A 19,917-nucleotide genomic window follows, 5' to 3' on the forward strand; every position below is an offset into this window, starting at 1 on the left:
TTATGTATATAAGTGGTCAGTATGTGCTATCATATTTGAAAAATATGATCATTTCATTTATGGATTTTGGCCGATTACAAAAAATTCGCTCTACCAAATTTCTATTTTTTTTTATTCTCTTAAAGAAATACATGAATTTTTGATTTAATATATTTTAATTCTTCTTTATCGAGTGAATTTTTTAATATATCTAAAAAAGAAAACATTGAATGAAATAGAAAAAATTGTCGTCAGTGTCCAATATTTACTTGACAATCTAAGCATAAGATAAACTTCCACTTAAAAACAAAATCAACGTGGTTTTAAAAAAAGGTTTTTCAAAAAAACACTTCTTTTTTTGTTTTAAATTAGAATATTTTATTTATTGATCTTTTATCTTCAATTTGTGATATACAAAACTTTGGTGGGTAAATTAATTATTTAAATTCTAATAGACATTTCAAAATGGGGGGGTGAATTTAAAAAAACATTTGTCTAAAATATTATATTTGGTTTATTGGAAAGAGCATCAAATTTCATATTGACCCTGAAAATATCGTAAAAATTGAACCAATAGAAAAAATTTTATAGATTTTTTAAAATTTAAAAATTGAAAAATATTTAACTCGCAGAATTCAATTGATTTCATTACGTAAATAAAGAATGGCTGCATGAAGGTGCGCCGGCACTTTGTAAACACTATTTTTTTTTTAAATAAAAAATAATATTTCTATTATTTTTTAAACAACTTTAATAGTTTATTTTGGAAGTATATTCCATAAAGAAAATAAACCACTCACTTTAAAAAGAGAAATTACGAGTTTTTTTTATATTTTATTCGCAGTTTCGTGTTAGGGGTATCAAAAATTCCCCAAAAATTCTGATACACCTAGTGATGATCAGATCATCGAGTGTGGCTTGTGTCCGCAGTGGGAAATTTGGTGGAGAGTAGTTTGTTGAGTTTAAGATGGAATTCATTATTAATAAGTGGGCAAGCAGTTCAACCTTCTCAGTTGTTGTGCAACCATTCTGTGATTTAAAACATTTGTGCTTCTGCAACAATTTATCGAGGAGGATGATCATTCCACACGACCAATTCATTCTAAGGATAATCTTTATGTTGCACTAATATGGCGCTTTCAGCAAATCTTATGACTTGATGTGGTGGGTTTGGTCAGATTTCACATTGCAGCTTCATCTAATTATAGAGTTGTCAAAATGTGATCAAAATTCATTGTATGATTTTTATTCTAGAAAATATTACAAATTTAAGGCTTAAGCTTAATGAGTCTTTAGAAGAAATTGAAATTCAGGGAATCTTGCTTGAACATATAAGCATACCTAAATGCCATCTTACCTTGGTATGTATGAAGAACACTCTGTTCTCTAGACTTCATATTATCATATTTATTCTTATGTTTTTTATTTTCTCAAATTTCTGTTCTCCAATTTATTAAATAAAATACAATTAAAGATCTTGATATAGGGCTTTTTTTTTCACAGACAGAACATTAAAGTTTTGCATTATGCAAGATCACAGTCAAATTTCTTTCTCTTTTTTGTAATACCCATTTGTATATGACAGATTTTTTTACCCCACAACAGATAAAAATTTCTATATATTATCAAGCAAAGATAATTTTAATCACTTTTTTTTTTAATTTATGCAGATAGAAAAAATATTAACATAAACAATTCTAAATTTTTTTTTCCAGAATTTTTTCCAAAAGAAAATCAAAAAAATTTATGAAAAAGTTGGTTGGCAAAATAACACTGAAAACTCATTTGATGAAAGGCAAGTATTATATTCTTATCATTTCCCCACGAGTTTTAGTCAAGTTTGAAAGTTTAAGTTAAGTTTGAAAGTTTTAGCCAAGTTTGAAAGTTTTAGTCGAGTTTGAAAGTTTTAGTTAAGTTTGAAAGTTTTAGCCAAGTTTGAAAGTTTTAGTTAACTTTTAAAGTTTTAGTCAAGTTTTAAAGTTTTAGTTAAGTTTGAAAGTTTTAGTTAAGTTTGAAAGCTCTAGCCAATTTTGAAAGTTTTAGTCAAGTTTGAAAGTTTTAGTTAAGTTTGAAAGTTTTAGCCAATTTTGAAAGTTTTAGTCAAGTTTGAAAGTTTTAGTTAAGTTTGAAAGTTTTAGTTAAGTTTGAAAGTTTTAGTCGAGTTTGAAAGTTTTAGTTAAGTTTGAAAGTTTTAGTTAAGTTTGAAAGTTTTAGCCAAGTTTGAAAGTTTTAGTCAAGTTTTAAAGTTTTAGTTAAGTTTGAAAGCTCTAGCCAATTTTGAAAGTTTTAGTCAAGTTTGAAAGTTTTAGTTAAGTTTGAAAGTTTTAGTTAAGTTTGAAAGTTTTAGTCGAGTTTGAAAGTTTTAGTCAAGTTTGAAAGTTTTAGTTAAGTTTGAAAGTTTTAGTTAAGTTTGAAAGTTTTAGTCGAGTTTGAAAGTTTTAGTCGAGTTTGAAAGTTTTAGTTAAGTTTGAAAGTTTTAGTTAAGTTTGAAAGTTTTAGCCAAGTTTGAAAGTTTTAGTCGAGTTTGAAAGTTTTAGTTAAGTTTGAAAGTTTTAGTTAAGTTTGAAAGTTTTAGTTAACTTTTAAAGTTTTAGTCAAGTTTTAAAGTTTTAGTTAAGTTTTAAAGTTTTAGTCGAGTTTGAAAGTTTTAGCCAAGTTTGAAAGTTTTAGTTAAGTTTGAAAGTTTTAGTTAAGTTTGAAAGTTTTAGTCAAGTTTGAAAGTTTTAGTCGAGTTTGAAAGTTTTAGTTAAGTTTGAAAGTTTTAGTTAAGTTTGAAAGTTTTAGCCAAGTTTGAAAGTTTTAGTTAACTTTTAAAGTTTTAGTTAAGTTTGAAAGTTTTAGTTAAGTTTGTAAGCTCTAGCCAATTTTGAAAGTTTTAGTCAAGTTTGAAAGTTTTAGTTAAGTTTGAAAGTTTTAGCCAATTTTGAAAGTTTTAGTCAAGTTTGAAAGTTTTAGTTAAGTTTGAAAGTTTTAGTTAAGTTTGAAAGTTTTAGTCGAGTTTGAAAGTTTTAGTTAAGTTTGAAAGTTTTAGTTAAGTTTGAAAGTTTTAGTCAAGTTTGAAAGTTTTAGTCGAGTTTGAAAGTTTTAGTTAAGTTTGAAAGTTTTAGTTAAGTTTGAAAGTTTTAGCCAAGTTTGAAAGTTTTAGTTAACTTTTAAAGTTTTAGTCAAGTTTTAAAGTTTTAGTTAAGTTTGAAAGCTCTAGCCAATTTTGAAAGTTTTAGCCAATTTTGAAAGTTTTAGCCAATTTTGAAAGTTTTAGTCAAGTTTGAAAGTTTTAGTTAAGTTTGAAAGTTTTAGTTAAGTTTGAAAGTTTTAGTCGAGTTTGAAAGTTTTAGCTAAGTTTGAAAGTTTTAGTTAACTTTTAAAGTTTTAGTTAAGAAAGTTTTTACAAAAATTTGTAAGAGAAAAAATGCTGCAACGTTGAAGTTACAATTGTCTTGGATTTGTGTACATCTATTCTTCCCTCATGTATGTTATAGAGCGTTGTATCACCTTGAGGCTCGATCAATTTAAAATTGCTGATATTTTCTTATGACTGAATGACGCATTCGATATGCTTTACTCCACTCAACTGATATATCAGTTCCGCCTTCTCTAACAATTCGACTATCAACTGCTCGGAGGCACTGCCTTCAAACAGAGGTATAAGCTCCAGGCCAAAAGCCATACTGCTAAAATAGTTAGACAAAAAAAAATCAAAGTGTCAAAACTTTTCTGCAATTCAATTTGCTGGACCACACCTCTTAATGCAATTCACTGCACCAACTCCTCGTGACTCCGTTCGTTGCACCACAACCCCTTTTAACAAAATGTGCTGCACCAACTGCTAGTAACTAAAATTTGTCACACGAACTAAGTTTGCTGCAAATGCTATGAACAAGTTACCATGCTACTGATGAATGACTCGTTGTTATTATATTGTTCTGTGTACATCAAAAGGTGTCCAGCAAGAGCATGCATGCACCATTCTCAGACACTTGCACGCATGCCCATCACAATTTTATTTTTAATTTGATCTTCATAAAGGCGTAATTAAATTTTGTGCCCTCCACCAATCATTAAAAAAATTGAAAAAACAAAAAATTATAATGAAGTAGAGACTGACATTTTTTTGCTTACATGAAAAAATGCTGCCTAAATACACACACACAATATATATATATATATATATATATATATATATATATATATATATATATATATATTATTATTATTATTATTATTATGTAAATACAGTCATATCTTGCCACGATACAAAAACTAAAAAGGTTCCAGACCTTTTCAAATTTTGAGGAGAGAAAATATGCCATCACTGGCGTGAAGCAAAGATAAAGTTAGTTCTTCAGAATTTTAGCTTTGCTGCACGCCAGTGATGGCATATTTTCTCTCCTCAAAATTTGAAAAGGTCTGGAACCTTTTTAGTTTTTGTATTTTATTTTTCTTGCCTGATGAAATCAAATATGATTGAAAAGGTCTGCACATTGTCGCAAGATATGACTATATTTACATAAAGAATAATAAAATATATAATTTACTCTTTTTTATTTAGCACTATCAGCGACTCCTGTTGAAATTCAATTATTCTTAATTTTTGTATATCTTTCTAACTGTGCAAGTTATAATTTGATGGACAATTATATTTTTATATGCCAACACTGGGGGCTGAAACAATTGTACGCAATGTTGTGACCAATAATAGCATAACTTTTTGAAAATTCCTTATTAACGTGGTATCTTGAAAGGAATATATATATATATATATATATATATATATATATATATATATATATATATATATATATATATATATATATAAAGATGGAAGCTTTTTATATTCATTGTATGCGAAAGCGAAGGAAAAATGACATTTTTTTATTTCAAGATGTACATTCATAGATTAGGTTAGTTTTTCTGTGTATAATTGTATACTAAAAGCAGGAAATAAAACTATTTAAAAAAAGAGGAAGCTGGTGCCCGATACAAAATTGTTATCAAATAAAAACAGGTTGTTACGGCCAATCCTAGTCTTTCTTTTTTGAGAAAGAATATTTTATGAATGAAATACTTCTGAAACTGGATGTTTCTATTTCTACTAATTAGTGCAGGATATTGGAAAAACAAAATGGAGGACATGTATGATGCATGCCTTCAGCCAACTTTTAAAATATTTGAAATGCTTCCTCATCGTTGTATACATCTATATATATATATAAAAGTGAAAGTGTCGGTGTATCTGTATGTCTGTGTATATTTCCCTACGCAATAACTCTGTCAATTTTTAGTCCACAGACTCGAAATTTGATATACAGGGTACTGAGATTTGGGAAAATCGATGTGACTGGATTTCGGCCCGAAATTTGGCGATTAAGGGGTCAAATTTCAACGATTTGACCTTTGAGAACTCTACCAAACTCCTTCGACAATTTTGGGTCTACGCACTTTAAATTTTAGATATAAGTTCCTTGGACATGGATCTAACTTAATAACTTGATTTGAGCCCAAAACAATAAATTTTAAGGGGTCATAATAGGGGTCAAAGTTTTTAAAAAATTAACCTCTGCGGTCTCTTCCAAATTACTCAGACAATTTCTGGTCTAAATATTTGAAGTTTTACATAAAGGGTATTCAGAGATAGAGCAAGCTTTTTCATCAGTTTGGGTCGTAAATGTTTAGTTATCTATATATATAAAAGCCAAACGTCTGTGTGTATGTATGTATGTTTGTTTGTAACGCTAAAACTTTTGAAAGACGGAATCAAACTTGACAAATTTGGTATCATATCGAAGCCCCATCACCCGGATGACAAATATCGAAATTTCACGTCAAACGAACCACTAGAAGTTGGTCAACTGATCAGTTATCTTCGAGGGGGGCCCCCAAAAAACCCGTCATTATCTATATATATAAAAGACAAATGTTTGTTTGTAACGCTAAAACTTGAGAAGATAGATTCCTCTCCCCTAAGAATAAAACATATGTTCAATATCTGCTTTTGTTTTTTCATTGTTTATACGGTCCCGAGCAACGCCGGGTAGCCCTGCTAGTCAATATATAAATGTATGTATGTATGTATGTATGTATGTTTGCATGTCTGCCTTAAACTTTCAATAGAGGCGACGGATTTTACCAAGATCAGTATCGGTTTAAAGTTCGACCTTTGATACGACAAATATCGAAAAATTGGCTAAAAACATTAATATCTTCCCCTTCAACTACGCACTTTTCTACAGGGGGGGTCACTTTTTTCGCCGATATTTTTGAAAGTTATCCTCTCCTTTAGATTGTCTAGCCTTAATTTTAAAAAATGTCGTCGCTTCCGGTTTGACGGTGGTCGTAACAGCATAAATATTAGGTTTTACCCCGTTCTTTTCCTCCTTTGCGGTACGGGTTCGAGCCTGCCTTCCTACTACCACTTTTTTTTTGTTTTTTGCTCAACATACACATCCAAACACCCGGGCAACGCCGGGCGTCTATGCTAGTATAAAATATTTTCGTTTTTAATTCAAAAGAGTGGCATGTAAACATTTTGAGGGGTGATGATTTTAAAGGTAGATAATATTAGAACTGGTTTATCAATTAATTTGAACGTTTTATTTGATTTTGTACATCACTGCCTTTAATTCCCACCAAAAAGTTTGAATTATCCCCCCCTCTTTATGTCACTCTTTTTAATTAAAGATTAAAATATTTCATATGTGCACAATGGTGCTGAAGCACCAAAATTAGCATGAAAATTGTTGTTAAATTATATTATTAAAACTTTGATTATCCGGACTTGTTATCTATATTAATCAATATTAATAATATGATGAGAAAGTATCGCGTATGTGTGTATGTTTGCTTGTACAAATTACAAATTGAATTTTTTTAATATTGAATTTAAAAAGCGATAGTATAAACTAAAAATTTAACAGAGCATGTACGGGTGCATATGAGAAAATCAGCAGCCACCGAAGGATAGTGAGATAGCAAAATTATTAGCAACAGCAGCTGTTAAAGCATGCATGCAAATTAGTATATGATATTGCGTCACAAGAAAAGGAGAGAAAAATTCACCATGTAGTTGAGAGAGAAGCAAGTTGCGCCACAGGGAAGATGGACATGTAAATAAGAGGACGAGAAAGGTGAGGTGGCGGCAACAGAGACTTTTAAAAAGCACATGTGTGTGCGTAAAGATTTTGGAAATATAATGAAATACGTTGTTTTGGAGCAACCATGAATAAATGCATTTGCACTTTAAAAAAATGCGGAACCCGATTTTTATTTCTTTCCTTTTTAGTGTTTGTTCCTTTGCAACAACGTCTCAGACAACGTGTGGGTCCAAGAGGTTTGAACTGTAATGACAGTGAAAAAGTAATGGCCACATTACAAAAAGATATATATTTTTTTAATCCTATTTCGAGCTACATTAATATTCATTATCTTCTCTTTTTAGTTGGCAGACAAGACTGACACTACATAGCTAGTTTCCCATCCTCTGCATTTTCCACATAATCAGCACTCCTCTATAATTCATCTGCTTCCTGATTTGTTATTATTTAAAACTTTTGGGGAATTAAAAAATAACAATTTCTAAAGTATGAAATTTAAAAAGAAAAATATTTGAAACAGAAGTGAAAGTATAAGGACTCCTGGACAGCTTCGGGTTGGTATAGCTAGTTTTATATAAATGTAATATTTCACGTTTTACAAAGCAATTCTTTGCCAATCTTCTTCATTTTTTCACATATTTTATGCATCCAATATTTATTTGCAGAGCAAGAATCAAACAATTGTCCTAGATGTGATTACTTTGATAAACATCAAGGTTGAGGAACGTTAGGTTTATTGAGTTGCACCCTTAATCATGTTATAGTTAATTACTTCATAATTGGTTAATTACATCAAGATGTGATTTTCTTTGTGACAGTAAGGATTGCCTTCATCAATGGAAAGGGAAAGAGATGATTAGTAAAGCTATTTTTTACATCACTAATTATTTTAGCCCATCTTAAAACAACTGTCTTCCTCACATTATTTTTGAGAATAAAGTCGATTCTGCTCCCGGAGTTTCTCATCTCACGATTTCGCTTCCCGGCCATGGTTAACCTTTATTGAACACAATTGTTTAAATCACTTCGTCTTCTAACCTAGCCAAATATATGTACTAGTTAACTTGCCCACTCGAATTATTTAACCAAATAGTCATGAAATTTGATTAAGCAGTGAATGGATTAAATAGATGTGTTAATATAATTCATTCAATGGATTATCTATAAAGAAAAGTCGTAATTCTGTATCTGCGTGTGTATGTACATATATGTGTATGTATGTATATGTGTACGTACATATGTACTGGTGTGTCAGGTTATGTCATATGTTACTGATACCATGTAACCCAGTACTACCTGCCTCATGGTCGGGTCATCGGCGACTAAACTGGTTCCCCCACCAGACGTTTTTGGTGAGGAGAGCGACTAGTCTCCCTGAAGGATTAAAAACAAGACCTTCCAAAGGGCGAATGAACCCTTTTTCGGAGTCAATGCCCAATTAGCACCGTGTATATTTGTGTGTATGTATATATGTGTTGAGGTAAAAAGGACTCCTGTAAGCCATGGTGAAGGCAACCTTTCTAAGAGAAGCAAATCTCTGATTTAAAAAACCATAAAGCGGGAGACCAGTACCAGCATTAAGTTGGTCTGCAGTTTAATTTGTTGCTGGCTATCTTGCTATTGCTTGTTGCTGGATTTCAACATTTTGAACCGAGAGACTTAGCTGTCGTACAAAGCTAAGACTCTGTAACATCATCGTTGTATAGATACTCCCGCAGGCATTTGGGCTCATGGACTTAAGTGTCTGAGGGAGTGGCACTCGTCTGACAATACGTTGCAATCATCATCATGTACATATGTGTGTATGTACGTATATGTGAGTTGGGCTAAAAGTGATAAACTACTAAGAATACACTTACAATTATGACCCCGACTTGGTTACAGTAAATAATATGGTAATATTTATCCTTTTGGAGTCACCAGAAACCAAATCAGTGCTTGGCGATCAGTAATTACTTTTTTTTTTATTTTCATTCTTATTGTTTCAAAAACAATACGAAAACTAGGTCAATCACTCAGTCAGCTACTGACGGATTTTGTTTTTTCTAATTATATTGAACCATTTTTCAAATTGAGGGGGGGGAGAAGTGTGTTGAAAAAGTAACACAACTAAGGATGTGTACTGAGAGAGAGAGAGAGAGAGAGAGAGAGAGAGAGAGAGAGAGAGAGAGAGAGAGAGAGAGAAGCTGAAAAACATGATGTTACACACTTGTTAAAACTTCTATTTTGTTACCCATCCTCCAGGGTAACACTTGTTAGCTATGCTGGTTAGCAATACCAAAACTAGGTTAATCACTTAGTTGCTGACGGATTTTGCTTTTCCTATTATATTGAACTATTTGTCAAATTGAGAGAGTGGGGAAGTGGAAGGAAAGGTATGTTGGAAAAGGAATACGACTAAGTGAGAGAAAGAGAGGGAGGTGGAGGAGTAAAAATATGATGGTATACACATTTTAAGTCTTCTATTTTGTTATCCATCTTCCAGGGCCACACTGGTTAGCTATGCTGGTTATCATTAATTCAAATAATCTTGTAATATTTAATAACGATTAACTGTATCTACCAATGTACCAAACATGTTTATCGTAAACTAGGTTTTGCCTGATCGTAAAATATGCTTAAATATGATATTTTAATTTGTCCAGCTTTCATATATATTATTATAGAGTTGTGATTTCAAAAGTAAAAAAATATATATTTGGATGCCATCAGCTAGAATCGAAACCGAAAGCAAAACTGTAGCATTCAAAGCTGGTGACGTTACCACTGTACTAACGTGACAAGCATAAGAACTGATTAAAAATAAACTAAGATGAATGTAGAAAATGTATAATTTTGACCCTTTTTTGACTCCTTAAAACTATTTTCACAGGCTAAAGACCCCTAAAGAACGATCTATAAAAAAATTCAATCATTTGAGGCCCCTAGCACCGCTCTGTGACTAGGGTTAGGATTTCGAAAGAGATAGAGTTTGAAAATATGGAGATAGACAGACATAATGAGTTTTATAAATTAGATTATCCTGAGAGATATTTTTACTTTGTTGTCACAGACTCTAAAAGTACAGATGACCTCTTTCTCTCTCTATGTAAAGAACACAGGCTTAAAATTTTCATAATTCAATGACTAAACAGAATCAAATATCAATTTCCTAAATTCAATACTGTTACAGTTTAATTTTGACGGACTGATTTTTCTTTATATATAAGCATATTTAATAATTTTTACTTGAACTCTATAGACTTTTCTTTTTTCATTAACATTTCAATTACAGAACTGGAAATGAAAACGTTAATATGCATAGTTCAGTTATTGTTTGCTTTTATGGTTTTCTTTCTTCCAAGGACATGTTGTTGACATTCGTTATCTCATATGCAAAGATGATCATGTTGTACATAATCATCTCGAAAGAGGAATTTCACAATGTTTAACTTGGTAATCATTGCTCTACTTTTGTAAAAGTTATGTCAACTAACTGATATGTGAGAAGAGACGGTGTACAATTCAAACATTCTTATTATATTGTATCAAATAAATAATTGTCCAGTTGCCCCCCCACCACCACCAAAAAGTTATTCTATCTTGAAAGTTTTTAAAAAGTACAAAATTGAAAGATAAAACACTTCTTTCCTCCACGTATTTCTGGAATTTGTAAGAACTCACATGTACATCTTTTCTTTCTTTTTTTTTTTTTCAAACCGGAAGTACATGTGAGTTCAAACCGGAACATTGCTAAAACTAACAGGAATCATCTATCAGTTTGACAAGGAAGTTCTTGCAGTTTTTAACTTTTTTTAATTCAGATGAACATATCTCGACTCAAACGAAACTTTATTGATCAAAATAAGCACCATCAGAATCAACACATTTTTGCCAACGCAAAACACGTGTATTTATGCTAGTAACATAAAAAAATCTTGCGTTCTGGAGGCGATGAAGACTTCAAGGCGTTTTTGATATCGCTTAGGTTTTTTGAAGCATTTCTCACGCAGAAAGTTGTCGAAATGCTTGAAAAAGTGGTAATCGGTAGGTGAGATGTCTGAAGAGTATGGCAGATGAGGTAGAGTTTCATAGCCCAATTCGTTCAACTTTTGCAGAGTTTGTTTAGCAACGTACGGTCGGGTATTGTCATGGAAGAGAATTGGGCCTTTTCTGTTGACTAATGCTGGGTGTTATTGTCGAAGTTTCTGATGCATTTCATCTATTTGTTGACAGTACTTCACCACCGTAATAGTTTCGCCTGTATTCAAAAACTGTAATGGATGATACCAGTCACAGATCATTAAACACTCAGTATCACCTTCTTTTGGTGCAATTCTGGCTTTGGGAAGTGTTGTGGAGCTTCGTTGACATCTAATCTGAGTGTTGCCAGTTTTTTTCGTAAAGAACCCGTTTTTCATCACAAGTCACAACCTGGTCGAGAAACGGGTCGTTCTTATTGTGTAAAAGAAAGGGAAGATGACATATATATAACAGCGTTTCTTTTGGTTATCGTTCAATTCGTGAGGCACCCATTTATCAAGTTGTTTTGTCTTTCCAATCTGTCTCAAGTAGTTAGATATCGTCGCATACGTTACGTCTAATTCAGTTCTCGAACAGTTGTGTGTGAATTGACTTCAACTAAGGCCCTTAACTGAACACTGTCAACATCCAATGGCCGACCATTACGCTCATCATCTTCAAGGCTTGTCGGCATGAAAAAATTTCTTAATTTACCATTGTGCTGTGCCTTTAGTAGTGGTCCCTGGGACAAACACTTCGTGGATATTGTGAGCTGTTTCAGCAGCTTTTTGGCTAGCTTGAATTGAAATAAGAAAATTGTGCAAATTAGCTTTTTACCATCTTGTATTCAACGTTCTGAAAAAAGACATAATTGTTTTAAAACCATTGTAATTTAAACGATTAGATAACGCGGAAAACGCTGTTTAAAATGGTATATAAATAAAGGTAACAAAAATTTATTTGAAAATACATCATTTGAAATCAAAATTAAAAATTCTGCATAAACCTTCTTGTCAACCTAATACTTAATTATACCCTTTTTATTTTTTCGATTTTTCAAATTATCTTGATTGTGGTAGAATTACAAAAAATAATGTATGTTCCATATATATCACAAACGTTTTCGATTCTTCATCAAATCATCAACAGGTGAAAAGGCAAATAAATAAAAATCCTGTCAACAAAAAAAAAAAATTCAAAAGGTCGTGGGAACAGACACGTGAAGTCAGTTAGACACCAACAGAACGTTTTCACACTGTTCCAAGAAAGATATTAACAATTAAAATTCCGGGATGCCAACATTATATATATATATATATATATATATATATATATATATATATATATATATATATATATATAATTATTGGGGGTGGGAGAAATCCAGCAGAGTGCTCAAGTATAGAGAAAATCCGAAAATACGAGCGTATTTATATTTTATATTTTGTTTACAGAAAGTTTTTAGAAGTGACAAGTCATTGGTACTGTCGGTTTAAAACCCGATAATTAGGACCGTTTTAGATACTCTCTTCAACCAATAATCTATTTTATAACCGGAAGTGAAAATATTTATGCATCACGGGTTCACGTTTAACTCGTTTTGCGACCCCTCCCCTTTTTATTTATCGGATGGTGATGATTTTATTAACTTTAAAATTAAATTATATTAAATTTAAAATTTAATTTCACTTAATAATTATTATGTTAAGTGCCTTTAATATTAAATTAATATTAATTATTATAATTAATTATTAATATATATATATATATATATATATATATATATATATATATATATATATATACACACTTAAAATATATTATACTTAACCATACCAAAGTCAGTTTTTAATCAATATTGCCTATATAATATTTAAGGCATAATCATGTTGACACATCAGTTCTCATTGGATCACTGAAGTTAAGCAACGTTGAACATGGCCAGTACCAGATGAATAGCTGTATGTAAGCTGTATTTGTATTATATATTTAGGAATCGCTGTATGTAAGAGGACGGTAGCCCCCTCCCTGCAAAAGTTGCAAAACCCTAACATTGTCATCTCCTCTGACAAGGATATACATGCGAATGGGTACCGCTTGTGAATTTCATATTCCCATGAAACTTCCTTCTTTGGAGGAAGCCAGTTCAACCCGCCTAGAGTGATTGCCACTTCAGTACAGTACAATACAGTATAGTGTATTATGTAATATTTAAAAACCTATTACACATAACAAGAAACTGCCGCACTGACATCTCCAAATAGTCTAATAACAGTAATAGTTATTTTCATATATATTTTAAATAGGTATAATATATCTCAGCAAACAGAAGAGAGCGGTATAAGAAGACAGATTATTATCTTGCAGAAACCTACACAACATTGCTGCAATTGTAATTATTGTGTATTCTAGTATGCTTTGTAAAAGTACACTCGTTCAATTTCTAAAGAAAAGAAAATTAATTTTTTTTGTTACAAAGGAGTCACTACTTATCAAGGCACAGAGGCCACGCTTAGGTTTAATCACAGATAAATAGTGGAGAATATTGATAGTGGTTTCAGCTAGACGAGTTTTTTGTGAAAGTCAGGACAGGGGGGGGATCAAAGATTGGAACTCGGACGAGCACATGCCATGAAAAAATCGATAAAGCAGAGAAAGGCTCTCAACGTCTCTTTTGTGGGAAAGAGGTTTCAGGGAAGAGAAAAGGCCCTCACTAGGCTACAAAGTCTATTTTGAACTCTGTCAAGGCAGGATAAGCTGCTTCTAGCAGCTCCTGTCCAGATGCGGCAACAGTACTCCATCCTTGGACGTACTTGGCTCGTATACAGGTAGAGAATTGCATCAGCAGTGAGATATCTACTGAAGCAGTAGAAAAATACCACCATTTTTGCAGCAACTTTGGCAATAGATTTGATGTATGTGTTCCATCTCAGATCAGGAGAAAAGGTCAGACCTAGAAGCTTGTCAAAACATGGAGCCTCCCCAAGATGAGAGCCATTCATTTAAATGGATGCAAGATGGGAATCAGAGCATTGATGATGAAAAGATAGAAGCTTGGTTTTATATGCATTAAAATTAACCAGTCACCTCTTTCCTTATTGTACCATATAATCAAGATCAGAGGAGAAAGAATCAGAAAGAATTTGGTCGTTTGCCGCCTTTTAAGTGTTGCCATAGATGCTAGTGTCGTCAGCATAAATGTCTTAGAAAGTGATTTGGATGAATGTGATATTCATGTAGATCAGGAAAAGAGTTGGGCCCAGGATGGACCTGTGAGGGACTCCAACATTAATACTGTGAGCTTCAGATTTCTGCCCATCAACCACTACTCTCATGAACCTATCAGAGAGAAATGATTTAATAATTGAGAAGACATTTCCAACTATACCATAGCTGAATATCTTATGAAGTAGACCTTCATGCCATACCCTATCAAAGGCCTTTGATATATCAAGAGCAATTGCCCTACAAAGGAAGCTTCCATCAAGAGATTCACTAATTCTATGAGATATAACCATTAGCACATCTGCTGTAGATCTAGTTGAACAGAAACTATATTTCATGTCACTAAGAAGGTTATTTTTGCTGAGGTGTTTGATTACTTCTCTATTTAACATTTAACTTACCCCTGACGCACAGGAGGTGTATTGGTCTGTATTGTGAGAGAGATGACGATCACTTGAATTTTAAAAACTGGACTTACTGATGAGGTTTTCCATGATTGTTGGGAGCAGTTCTCCTTAAGGCAACACTTAAACAGCTTTGTAAGTATCAAAGCTAGTGCTGGTTGAAGTTTTTTTGAGCACTATAATAGGAATGCCATCAGGGCTAGTTGCTTTACTGAAATCGAGGTTTTTGATTAGCTTGCCAACATCACACACAAATATTTGTATGCTGCATAATATGTTTTCAGACACAGAAGGAAATACGGAAGGGGTGATTTATATTGTTACGAATATATTTTTTAAAAATCGCACTATTTCTGTAAGGTAAAGAACAAAAAATTATATGGTGGATCATATGAGGAAGAAAATTCACCTGAATATATGCTACGATGGGTGTATTTTGTATATACCTTATGGACTTATGATGATTACACATTTTATGTTCAGATATAGTCAGATAAATATTTGTCATGTTTGTTTATTAAATATTTGAGCCTTTATAGATTTTTATAACTTAAACATACATAGTATTAATATAAGAAACTGGAATCTTAGGAAGATCTGCATTATTCCAATAATTATAGAAACAACTGAATTCATGAAAAAGAATTTTTAAAACTACCTGGCTGTAACAGAAATTTGGTGCTGTAACCAGGATAAATAATCTTCTGTAACATGGTCGTTAAATTTTAACATGGGCCTGACATGGTGTATGAACATCTCGCAAAGAAACAAAGGAAAGGAATTCAGCACAAATTTTTTTCAGTAAAAGCATTTATTACCAATCGTTTCCACACCAAGCCGCCTGACACATATTTTCCAAGCCAGCGACAATATGATCAATTAGTTGGTTTAGTCTACAGCTATAATAAACTGCTATGTCATTCATTCCACTGTATATGGCCACCCGAAAATCTTGTTAAAAGTTTCTGCCATGCCAACACATGATTAAAAAAAGACTGCCATGTTGCCACATTATTTTTTTCTTCTTTTTCTCTCTCCTCTTCTTCCGATTCCATTGTCATATATATCCATTTATTCTGTGATGTCATGCTCGACCCACGGCTTGGTCATTTGCATATGTTCCAGTGGCTATGTTGCATGGCAAATATACCCAGTGGACCAAGTGCAAGAGAGATTCAAACAATTGCAGTTATAGGGACAGTTAGAATCTTAAAAATATATATTCATTGATATATATGAGATAGTGGGTGAATGCCTTGCATCCTACCGGATGCCCCATCCCCAGTGTGAACAAACTGATAAGAAAATTTTTTTTAAAAGTGAAACAACTAAACAAAGAGATTTTCAATGCCGTATTGCCTACATAATTTAGCACGACAATACTACCCATAAAAAAACTTCCACAAGTTCAGTTAGAGAACTAACATCGAAACATGCAGTGACCTGTTTGTGAAATAAAAATAACGTCTTTTAACATGGATACATGTCTTCAATTGCTGATGGTCTCGCCAAAATAAAATACATCCGACATTCTTTATCGCAAACTGTTTTAATAATTAGATCAGTGTAAAAGTGTATGCTGATTTAAAACTTCATCTTGAAAATGAAATCGAACAGACGAACAGACAAGGGTGAATTTACAGGTCCACCCTCCTTTTGTTGGGGGACTAAAAAGCATTATAATACTTTGTTCACTAGTTATTTTGATATTATAAGAATAGTTATGTACATAAACCAGACTGTTATATCAACTAACATAATCTAACTAGCATTAATTTCCGTTTTTATATTCAATTATATAATGCCAGTCTCAGGACGAGTATAAGCAACGTATAACGTTAGTTTTAAATTTTAATGCTTATGGTATGGTTTCAATGACACCTTTCTAATGGTAAAGTTTACAAATAAAATTAAATAATGTACCTACGTTACTCACCCTGTTGCCTAGGATACATATTCCATAATTCATTAAGTTCAAAAATCTGATATTACCAAACATATACGCGCCATTGGTGCTTACGCGTGTGTCCATCAATTCTTTTAAAAATGTATTCCTTAATATAACTGAAAATTTTATGTAGAGTAAATTTTTTTCTCAATTAAATTTTTGGCAGCCTGGCGTTGCCTGGTTGTACAATACGCTTAAATATGATATTTTTTATTTATGGAGATTGTGTATGTATTATTATAGAATCAATCTTCTATTTAATATTATATATTACGAGAAATAATTTGCCCAGTGGACTAATTCGCAAAAAAAAAATTTTTTTTAAATAATGGCAATGTCGTTCATCAAATCCCGTCTGTATTTGTTTACAATATCACGTCAGCTGATATTTGGGCTTGACGATGAATGCCCTGGAAAAGTCACTTCTGATTAATGTTTAGTTTTAAAATATGCAAATGAAGAAATGATTTGTGACGATTTTAAATGGTGGTTTCTTTCGTCATAAATTGAACTCATTAATTAGAAAAAAATTAAAATAAAAAATTAAGCACACCCGGGCTTGAACAGAGGATCATTCGATCTGTAGTCAAATGCTCTACCACTAAGTTATATCTACAGATTATAAAAAATCTGTTTTTTTAAGAAGAAATTATTTGCTGAAATTTTATTACCTTCATTAGCTGGTGTAACGTCAAATATTCCCCTGTAAAAATTTTTCTTTTTTATTTATAAGAGAGAAAAGTTATTTTTAAGATTTTTTTGATTTTCGATACTTATCAGATGAATTTCTGTACAAAACATATCTAAGAACACTGCCAGACATTTAAATTAGCTTTGTGTGAAATTTGCAAAAGATAGGCTCAGCTGTTTTGGAACCTATGAGGAACGAACTCATACACACACACCTACACGCACAAAGTGCCCTTATATAATATATATATATATATATATATATATATATATATATATATATATATATATATATATATATATAGTGGCGCCAAAAATAAAGTCCGCACTTGTTATTTTTTCGAAAACTGCATATTAAAGCTAAATTGAAACAACCTATTTGATTCGCCTTTTATTCCTCTATAATTTTACTTGTTCATATTTGCCTTTTAATTAAAGTATCCTAGTGTTCATGTTAATTTAAAAAAATAACTTCAAATCGAGAAGGCAAAAAGAGACTTTATACAATACCAAAAACAATAATGTGTCTATGTTACCATGTTGCCTTAGAATATATAAACTAAAATATGTCATTATATATATATATATATATATATATATATATATATATAGTAATTCACATACAGTACTGTTTCGTTGTATCACAACTCATCAGTGTGGCTAGATTAGCTTTTTCTCTAGCTGTAAATCGAACTTACAACCATCACATTGACAGTCGGCAGCTCTAACTACAGGACTTTGGATCGGTGCTTGCAAATGATTCATCAAATGCCTATTAAATAAACATTTGCCCATCGCTTAACAGTGCTCGAGCTACCTTACTTTATGGTGTGGAGACTCACCCATGCACAAGATATGAACTCTTCCGAACTGTATAAATAGGCCAAGACCTACTGACTCTCATGGTGTGGGTATACTTCATAGTACACGTCAGTTGCAGTTCCGTTTCCATTTCGGTGGCCTTTTAGCTGTCAATCTGATGAAAATGCTCTGTGTAGCCCTAGGAGGTCCACTCTTCCAGGTATAGCCTCCTGGCTTTTGAGTGGAGCAAGTTTATCACTTATTGCCAATGGAGCTACTTATTTTTGCAGGGCCAGAGTGCTCCGCCTCTTGGAGCATCGAATTATTTTCCCACCTTCCAAATATGTGTCACATCCCTTCGCAATGGGAGAGAGATAAGTACCATGTGAGCATTTGTAGTATGCTATTTTGGTATTAAGTATTACGACTCTTGTTCTCTGTTTATTCTGCTTCGTTTTCGATATAAATACTTTTTTTTTTAACTTATCTCCGTATTTGTATCTCCCTTAGTGACTCTTCCAACACAAAATACGGTGATCTTTTTTGGAACTCTTCACCCTATGTATTTTTTTTTTGTCTACCTATAAACAATATTAAAACTGACAGTAAAAAATCAATGAAACGATATTATCTTAGACTTTAGAGTTGTTTATAAGTTTTGTATATAAATTTAATGTAGTATGATCACTAGGGCTATGACAACAGCATATTCTTTTCTTTGTTTTGATTCTCATGTAGTGATGTGGTTCTCGGTTGATTAATTGTGTCTGTGTCAGATATATACTCAAGAGTAAAATCAATGAAAAGAATATACTCTTGTCCTAGCCCTAATGATCACCCACTTGCTGACCAGATAGCGTTTACAAAAACATGTAACCATGTTTTTATTTTAGCCACTTTCTTACTTTCTTGAAGATCAATTTTGGATGTATGTGTTGGGGAGGGGTCTTGTTTATTTTTTTTTTCTACTGAAAATATAGGTTAAAGCATGTCATGACCGCAATAATTACTTATCTTTTAGCTACAAAACTGAATTTAAGTGTCGGATAGATTTGTTAATGGTTCTGTTACACTCACATCGGTGATCACCTGAAGAAGTGAGGAGGAACAAGTGTTTTTTTTATGGCTTTTAACATTGAATTTGCTTTTAGAATGAAATTTGATCAAAAGCATTAATTGTTACAGCATAAAATGTCCAAGATTTACTCCCCCCCCCCATCCTCCAAAGATATAAAAATTTATTGTCCTTTAAAAAATAAATACTTGCTTATGTGTTATCTATCTAATCTTCAAGTGGGTGATTATTACCGTCTGGTGGCCCAGCAGTGGGAAATGATTTTATATTAAATTTATCTGCAAAACTGATCTCCTATTCCAAAATTTAAAATATTGCTAATTCAAAAGTTGAAAAATAAAATGAGATCATACACTTTTAGACAATTACATGTAAACAGTTTATAACAAATTACTCTTTTTTTAAATAAATTACATTTTTTTTTAGTTAATTTTGAACATACTCCTGGACATAATTTCAGAACATAATTTTGCAAATACTTCCAATATTCATTATAGCCATTAATATTTATGAAGAGAATTGAACTATCATCATTTTTTTTTTGTATGAGTTTATAAACCATACACAAAAATAAATGTATACATGAGATAGAAAATTGAGAATTTATTTGTTGTCAACACTTTAGGCATAAAAGAGATCCTCCAGAAAGTGAAAAAATACTAAATCAACTCGCATTACTATTTTGGTTTAATTCGATAACAA

General features: G+C 32.0%; 2 protein-coding genes across 3 annotated transcripts in view; one reads left to right on the top strand and one right to left on the bottom strand.

Annotated features, from left to right (window-relative positions):
- Positions 1-9,393, bottom strand: part of LOC145279656 (protein SPO16 homolog) — a 96,064-nt gene extending 86,671 nt beyond the window's left edge. The window contains exon 1 of the mRNA XM_080130894.1: positions 9,280-9,393. Coding sequence (XP_079987020.1) covers positions 9,280-9,307 — 28 coding nt within the window. The 5' untranslated portion in view covers positions 9,308-9,393. The remainder of the gene's footprint in view (positions 1-9,279) is intronic.
- The window catches only part of LOC145279655 (uncharacterized), a 466,377-nt gene that overhangs the window by 263,206 nt on the left and 183,254 nt on the right, over positions 1-19,917 (top strand). For both annotated transcript variants that reach the window (XM_080130890.1, XM_080130891.1), the window contains one exon: positions 1,695-1,774. In XM_080130890.1, the coding sequence (XP_079987016.1) occupies positions 1,695-1,774 (80 nt within the window). The remainder of the gene's footprint in view (positions 1-1,694; positions 1,775-19,917) is intronic.

The sequence above is a fragment of the Euprymna scolopes genome, chromosome 7 (genome assembly GCF_053919585.1).
Source record: "Euprymna scolopes isolate OS-2025 chromosome 7, ASM5391958v1, whole genome shotgun sequence".
NCBI classification, from domain to species: Eukaryota; Metazoa; Mollusca; class Cephalopoda; order Sepiida; family Sepiolidae; genus Euprymna; species Euprymna scolopes.